A 9,008-nucleotide genomic window follows, 5' to 3' on the forward strand; every position below is an offset into this window, starting at 1 on the left:
ACATCGAAACAATTTAATCAAATAATTGAAAGGGACTATAAAGATCAATTGGCTCGTAACTTTTTTATTTCCATGCTCTTAACCACACCAGCCATTAATCTTAATCTCAATGCAATATTTATTACAATCGGAACAAAATAAGAGACTAACTGGTAAGACTACAATCAGTTAACTTCATGGATCGAATAATGTTGTTTTATTGGCTCTAAAAAGTACAATATTACAAACTCAAAAGTAATAAAAATACCAAAATTGCGAAATACATTCCAGTTTCAATTATGTTAACTTTCATAATTCCAAGAAGATTATCTGGATTGGTTTCGTGTTACATAAAAAAGCTGAACGGAAGTTTATGTGAGTTAAATAACTTTCCTTTTTTTATTAATTACATTTTATGAGCAGCATGAGAATTCAGCAATCTAAAGCTTGAATATCATGAATATGAAATAGAATATGAAGTAGAAATGGCTAAAATCGTAGATATCTCAGAATAACCGTGGTAAATTGCGAATACATTGACCTTATGGAGACTGGTTCTTTGATGTTTTAATGGTTCCTATACAGTATTGATAGTCGCTCTGTTGACATTGTGGTATGTTGCAGCTAAACCACAGACCTTAGACCAATATATTTAAAGTTAAGTAAACTAATTAATAGAATTGCTAAAACATAACTTTTTAAAAACTTTGAAAATTTTAATGGGCTATAATCTATATAATGGTCGGATAATAATTTCGTAAAAAATAATATTGATCATGAAATTGTAGACAAATTTTCATAATGGATAGAGAATTTGAGAAAAAAAAAGCTACAACGTGTAGTAATTTGTTTTATGAGTAAATCGTTTGGCCGTTGTTTTCAGTATGGAGAAACTGCTGAGTGAAATGTTAAATATTTGAGGGTTACGTAATAGATCCTGGTTATGATGTGTACTACAGTCGTGTGTTGATGTTTATTTTGAACTGCAATATAATATTGATTTAGTGAACGATCCATGTTTAGTTGTATCTGGCAAAAGGATTTCTTATGTAAGTCAATTACCTACCCGAGATTATGTTTTACATAAAATGTATTTACACGTAGAATAAGGAGGATAATTTAAGTTGCTGTAAGATTTCTGTCACGAATGTTTGGCAAAATTATGCTTCAGTACCTGGTGTGAAAATGCCCAATGAAGCGGTTAATACAAAAAATGTCATAATTTTGGTAACGCAAAGTGGCACAAAATATTAACAAGCGACTGACGCTTGCAGTGTAAGAGTCAGTCGGAGAAAGTCCTCGAGGTCCATTCACAAGCCGCATACAAATATTTGTGGCCGCCTACAAAACCAAAAACGGGTTTAGACCTTTCTCGCTTAGGAGCGATGTCGCGATATCAACCTGTGCACTGACTTTATAGTTATTACGATAACGACGATCACTTTTATGGAAATAGCGCATCACATTTCCTGGTTGTTAAAACGCGAACTATGCAAGATCGAAATATGATTGGAGAGATTCGTATCTCCTGAAAAATTCTTTAAACTTTAAGTTTGATGCGATTATAGTGCTTTCGTTGTAGTGAACTCTAGTATTATTTTTGCTATGTATTTAAAAGTAATAATTTATTAACTACTTACATCTTTGTATGGATATATTTTACATTATATACTGTACAATGATACTTACAGATAGTGCTTATAATATATCTTAAACAAATAAATAAAATTCTACAATTCACAACTGTAATCCTTGTTTATGAATGGAATCCGCACGATAAAATTGTAATTTTATTGCGCTGTAATTGCGATTTATAATGGATAATAATTGGTCATATAATGTGCTAGTAAAAGTTGCAAATATTTCCCAATCGTGCGCCTCCTTTTTACGTCACGTTATCAATTACACTAGACGCGTTTTCATACATAACCTTAAGTGAAAGTATGGCTCTAGTGACCACATACTAATGTTCAAAATGTTTTAAAATTCCAATACCACACGCTTGCCCACTTTTCTCCAAAGACATTATACGTCGGCAAATAAGTTGAATAAATTAGTTAATCGAACTTTTGCAACCCCTCTTCGATTCTTATAGATTCACGACTGACGCAGACCCGGCGTATAGTATAAAATATAACATGATAAGTTTTTAACTCATAATAGATTCAGCCCTTCGACGAAACAGAGCTACGCTCAATTAGCATTGTTTAGGTAACAACACGTAATAGCTAATGTAAAACATAAGAGCGAACACTGTAATATATAAGCACATTATCGAGTCGATATTCGGAGAAAGTCTATAACGCCGTTGATCTATGTCCGCACTGGCTACCATCACTACTTTCCTTCCAAGCCTGTGTGACGTAACTCTATAAAAGAGAGTGCGGTGAAGACGCCGCCGCTATAACGTTTCCGTTCGCCAGGCTCGGACATAGCGTCCCGATCACCGACACAGAAGGACGCGGGCGGAACATCTTCCGCAAGAGCCCATTAGGACTCAACAGTGAAAAGTCAAAAGGTGAAGTGTTAAGGACATCCAGTGCACGTGCTGTGATTGTGATAGTGTTGTGATATCGTGATAGCGAGTGCCCGTGACCACCCCGTCGCGGTCACCTCTTGACGGTGATGATTAAAGGCCCCTGTTTGTTTCAGATACGAGATGAGGTCATTGTTGTTTTTAGCGGCGGTATGCTGCTTAGTGTTGTTGGCTAGCAGTAGCCCCATCATCAGGTCTGCTGAGGGCGAGGTGAAGGAAGTCGGAAGACAGTCGGCCCCGGCTGCCGCCCCCGCAGCCTCCAGTGACGACGACGATGATGACGACGATGACGACGACGATGAGGGTATCCCTGATATCACAGGTGAATAAAACTATCATTTCTAATTTTATAATCTATTTAGTGAAATTATTTCATGATAAAATCGCGTGTTATTTATTTTAATATATTCAAATAAAAAGTTTGACGGTCATTACCGTAAAATGAAAACTTTCTAACAAGTTCTAAACAAGTAGAGTAAATAAATTTATTTGCGTATACCGTTTACCGTTTGCAAGAATTCATAGTAACGGTAGTTACAATCCAATACTAGATTTACGTTTCATACGTGTTAAATATTTTCATCGGAATATTTTTACACTTGTTTTGAAAATAAATGTATACAAGTAAAGGATCATATTCAATTTAGTGATGGGAATTACGCAACGGATTTAAATATTGTCTAAACTATATGGATGCTTTCGTTTATTCTCTGTATTTACATCATTTTTTTGGACCATTGTTAAAAATTAAATTCCTTTTAAAACAACAAACATTCATTTATCTATGTAAATAAATGATTCATTTGCTTGAAAATAAGTCCTTTCAACTCAATTGTTTTTTTTTATTTACTTTTTAAGTTAATTAGGCTATGTAAAAATTACAAATGAATCCCATATTGTATGATTTACATAAAATAATTACATATTAATAACACTAAGTATAATATTTTATTTGAATCGATTGCATATGCATTAGAAAGTATTACAATTTATCGATAAAATTCCAACGAATCAGGACGCGAATGAACGGAATGTACGCAGCGTGACAGATGCTCTCATTTGTTAATTGATTCTAAAAGAAATAATCAGAGAAAATGAAGCTACCGTGCTTTCTACTGGATAAAGCATACTTCTCGATGTCACGCACCATCGCAGTAATGTTTTTGCGCAATATTACAGTACAAATAATTAATTCCCGATAACTAGATTCAAACTATTCTTTTACCATGAAACCTCTATATGAACACATCGATAAAAGATATACCTACAGTTATGTTTTTTATCGTCATTTCTAACGATTAGTACATATAATTTTAAACTCTCACGGTACATGCCCATTAAACAATTAGTGTTGAGAGGAATGAATACATAAATTAAGATTGAATTTGATTATACTAGGTGATGACGATGACGACGACGACGATGACGACGATGATGATGAAGACGAGGAAGCAGATGATGACGAAGATGATGATTATCTAGAAAGATTCTTCGATGACATCTTGGGAGGTAAGATTAATTAACAATTTAAAATAATTATAAAAGCGGTTCGATGATATGTAAATTTTTGCTGAAAAATAATATAACTATTATTGGTAATTATTACTATTACTAGAGTCATTGAGTTACTGATAATTTTGTCTAAATCAGACTGAAAAAAATACTATTAATAAATTATCTCTTCCTCTTAAGGTGGAGAAGATGACGATGACGATGATGAGCCCGCAGCCGCACAGCCTGTCGTAGCTGCGGTTGACACTGTGGCCGCTGCGCCTGCTCCCGCTGCCGCTTCATCCGCTTCCGTCGAAGAAGTCGCTGCCGCTTCAGAAGAAGCCGAAGCATCAGAAGGCGAACCCGCCGTGGAAGGAGACGAATCTGAGGCTCAAAAAGAACCCGCGAGCGCTGAAGTAGAAACTCCTGTTGCCAGTTCGGAAGCCGCCGTCGCTAGCGATGCCGATGATGATGACGACGATGAGGAAGATATCACCGACGCATTAGAACCTGAAGATGATGAGGATGATGATGATGAAGAGGAAGACGATGACGATGATGAAGATGACGACATTTCTGATGCCCTCGGCAGGAATATCTCTTCCAAGCATTCACGTGAGTCTAAAAAGTTAAAGGCTAATGTCGCGGCCCTCAAAAAAAAGAGCGGAAAAAAGACTCATCACGGTAAAGTAAAGAAAACAAAAGCGACCACTGCCTCTGGTATAAGGACCACAGAACACAAAAAGGTCAGATAGTTAAATGGCGCCAGCGAACGGGCGTGCCTCGCTCCCGCATCCACCTGAGAGACCTCCTCGGTCCCGTCCTTTAGCTTAGCTATTTATTAACTATTTATTTATGCTATTTAATTTATTTTATTTATTAAGTGTGTGTGCTTGATGTGTGAGTGTTAGTATGGACCCAAAAAAGTAAAAGTTAAATTAATGTCTAGATCATGTCACATCAGATCCGTGGCAAATTATTTTGAAATAAAACTGTTGTTCTTAAAACTGTGTGGAATTTTTTAAACTACCTCTGAAATGATTTGTGCGTATTTAAAGAGATAAATTTTGTATGTCGGTCAAAACTCTAGTGAATTAGTTTATTGTCAAATGAGAGTGACATTATCTAGTGATATTAATTTAATTTTCGTATCATAAAGTTAACAATATGAACTAGTCAAAATAAAATATAAATGTAGAATTCCTTGATCCTATCCAGCAGCTTATATATTTATATGCTAAAATATTTATGCTTTTTACAACATATATCCTTTATTTCTGTTATGATTAAATTGTAAATATTAAAAGTAATATAAGTAACTAGCTTTTTGACCGATTTATATATATGTATTATACGTACAAACCAGTTCCAAATCCTAGACCCATCCGATACATAATAAGGCCGCCTATAGACTAGACGCATGCGATAAAAGCAAGTTAATAGATAGTAGATAAGATCGCTATAATATAATACATTCATCAAATTTGACAGACCGTAGTTAGAGCTCAGTAGAATATTAACAAGGAACTAGTATGAACTGGATGTGTGTTAAGGGGTCGAGAGCGGGTATCGAGCCCGCTTACTTTCTCATCCGGACCTCGTACGATGAACCCATCCGATTTCTTCTGTAGCCTTGACACTTTCTTTGACCGCACCCAGAACCCGACCTTGACAAATCTAAACACCCCGACATTCAGAGATCAGAGTATAAATTGATTCAGACTTACTTTCACTGAATGACGAAATGACCACTGAATTCGCGTGCCTTATGTCCGCTTTAGTGAAATCGAGATAATGAGATGCGAAAAGAGAAATTTTTAGTGTTTGTCACTAAGAAATTATGGGAGAGGCGCGAGGAACATTTTGACCTAAATTAAACGAGTTTGTTACCGGCAACGCCTAAAACAACTCGCTCGATTGCGGTCTCTATTTCCTTTCTTTGATAGAAATCAGTAACGAGTAGCTTCAGCCATTTCAAGTTCAAAGATAAAAGAAATCGTATCAACTTGTAAACATTTCTAGACAGTAATAATGACTGTTACATCGAATCGAATTAAATTGAACTGAAGGTGAAATTAAATATTGTCAATGTAAATGGATTATGAAGGTTGAAATAGCCACTATTCATTGGATTAGATTTCTTCGATTGCGAATAGTTTGGCACGCAGTTTCTTTTACGTGTAGAAAATAGAAAATCCATCGTTGACTGGTCCTATTAATTGTTACAAACGATTAGAATTCAAGCGCTGCTTGGAGACTAAAACAGTTAGCCGTTCGCGTGCCTCACTGACGTGATTTGAATTGCACGTGTTGTTGTATGAATTATTAGCCCACTGAATACCTAATTACACACTGTGTACGAGTGCGTGATGTCATGAATAATGTAATTCAGTAAATATTTGTTTAGATTTTGTTGAGAGAGAAATTGAATAGTAAACAGATTTCCCTATACCGTGAATCATTTATTTGCTTTTGATTGTTTGGATTTCGGCGTATTCAATGAACAAATCAACAATTTTCATTATGTTGAATCTTATTTAGATTTAGTTATTACTCATATTATGAATTGGTGTGAACAGAATAAATGAAATGACTTTACTTGTACTTTTACTTGACTATTTTCCTGACCTGAAGACCTTAAGAGTTAAAATGACTGTGACTTGATATGACAAAAAAGTTTTACCATATAGAAAGAAATATATAAATGTGTTGCTTGAAAATACGTTACATGAAAACTTTTCCGATACTTTGGGATAAGTTTTAATGGTTTGCTTATAGGCTACAAAAACAGAAAATTAAAAAAAAAATGAGATTGTAGGCACTTGAATACAAAAGTTTATTCTTTGATTAACACTAACAATATAAAGCTGAAGAGTTTATATTTGTTTAAACTCGCTAATCTCAGGATAGGCATTAGGGACATGATTTCTAACACGCGCGAAGTCGCGGCAGACCGCTAGTAATTAATAAAGTAAAAGAAATTCAAAGAAATAAGTATCTTACAGGTACACATTGTTTTTTACTCAATTCTTTATATCATAATATGACGACATTCATAAAGATATTATATAACATGACACAAATTATATTTAAGAATTACGATTACTATAAAAAATTACATATACTAAGTTAAAAAAGTGTAGGTATGTTTTTCTTAAATCATGAACTCTTATAACAGGAGCACTATCTGATGAGCCGCCTAAGAAACCAGCACCCGTGCCTGCAGTGTACATAGTCAAATACAATAAATTTGTTGATAGTATACTAGAAAAGATGAATGATATTTTGCGACGCTCCTATGATCCCGTGAGTGTGAAATTGCAACCAATTGATGCAAGCAAAAAGTCAAAATCAAAACCCAAAAAGAATAAAAATAAAACAAACAAAACGTAAGTCTACAACATAATTTTACCTTTATCTGTTGTTATCGGCGTTTCGATATTGTACTATAATAATTTTCCTAAAATATACTTTCTAGGAAAAATCAAAATAAGAAGAAGAATACGGCGCGTGGTGGAGTTACTGAAAAGAAATCAGAAAACGAAATTCCCGAAAAAGTCGAACAAACGAATAAAGTAGAAGAACCAGTCAATGAGCAGAAACCTAATACAGTCAATGAAAATGTTATGTCAACAGAAACAAGAGCTTTAAAAGAGAAATCTGGAAATGAAAGCGGAAAAGCGAAGTCAACCACAGCAAAACCTAAGCCCAAGAAAACTACCAAGCCTAAACCTAAACCACCAGCAAAAGCACCGGTAAAGAACACGAAGAAGCCATCATCAAATAAGGTTAAGACCAGTGAAAAAAGCAAGCCCAGGGCAAAGGGAACTCTGTATGGGCTTTCATCTTTAAGAAGATCCGGCGATGTAGCAGTCAGTATTATGTCAGACCATACGACGATAAAAAGCAATTTCGCAGTTGGACCCCTGATACTTCGGGTTGAAAAGGAAGTAAGTATTTTTTTTCAATACGTTATTATTACAGAGTCGTTTGAATGATTGATTATAAACACCGTCTTTTGTAGGTTGGACGTGGCGCAAAGAAAGAACTTAAATCAGCTACAGCTACAACTGCTGAGATGAACGGCAAACTTACTCTGCGCGTCAACAGTCAAGGCGTCGCTACATTACATTCTATTAAAGTGTTGCAGCCTAAGCAGGTTTGTTTACTACTTGCCTAAACTTTCTTTTAGCGAGGAGTTGCTTCGTATAATCCATTTCTCTTTTGTGAAAGACGACGTAGAAATTAAATTGTTTAAATTATATTTCAGGTTCGAGTAGATAGCAATCATGAGCGGACTCGTGAACTAGTTTGGCAAAGAAGTGCACGAATTGCTCACGTTGTGTCTGAGAAGCTGAGATCCGCTTCGAAGCCGATGTTCTCTCACCAAACCGTCGTGAGGCAATAAGTGACTAAATATGGTTTCCTGTATCTTTACTTTATGTAGCTGGATAATTGATTCGACGCAGTCTTTTTATCGCGTTTTAATAATAGTTTTATACTATGTATATGAATTTAAACTACGACTTAAGGTATAGCTCGGGATAGTGAAAGGTTATATAGACAGGTTTGAAAATTGATTGTGTCGAATCGATAAAAAAGTAGGAATCATCATTCATTCATTTGCGTATCATTTTTCACAAAATATCATCAATACTTATATTGCGATTTAACGTCATTATTTCATCCCCTTAAAATATTTCGTGAAATCATTTGAATCACTATAGGTTTTCGTTTTAGAATAAATATTACTGTAGTGTTTTTTACAACTATAAGTTTAAGTAGCTGTAGCGTTTTCGATACTCATTGTAGATAGATTATAGTCAGACAATGCATTTATATTGAAACTTAAGGTGCTAAGTTCTTTGAACTCTATATAATTTATTTTTTTATAATAAAGATTTTATAAGAATGTTGGTTTTTTATTAAGTAGAAAATGTCACTTGATTCCATGAATTTTGCAGCGTTGTACAATGTACATGTTGTTAGTAGAAAGTGTTTC

The 9,008-nt window shown here is 34.8% G+C and overlaps 1 protein-coding gene across 1 annotated transcript; it reads left to right on the forward strand.

Annotated features, from left to right (window-relative positions):
* The first annotated feature begins 2,215 nt into the window (after positions 1-2,215).
* On the forward strand, positions 2,216-8,560 carry ect (ectodermal). Its single transcript, XM_090104708.1, has 8 exons — positions 2,216-2,497; positions 2,632-2,837; positions 3,914-4,024; positions 4,208-4,621; positions 7,185-7,395; positions 7,485-7,956; positions 8,031-8,165; positions 8,277-8,560. The coding sequence occupies exons 2-8, from the start codon at positions 2,639-2,641 to the stop codon at positions 8,412-8,414; spliced, it is 1,680 nt and encodes a 559-aa protein (XP_089960834.1). The 5' UTR covers positions 2,216-2,497; positions 2,632-2,638; the 3' UTR covers positions 8,415-8,560.
* The last annotated feature ends 448 nt before the right edge of the window (positions 8,561-9,008 follow it).

This window comes from Colias eurytheme, chromosome 8 (assembly GCF_061535395.1).
Source record: "Colias eurytheme isolate Ceu_HAF_F1 chromosome 8, ilColEury1 Martin Lab GWU primary, whole genome shotgun sequence".
NCBI classification, from domain to species: domain Eukaryota; kingdom Metazoa; phylum Arthropoda; class Insecta; order Lepidoptera; family Pieridae; genus Colias; species Colias eurytheme.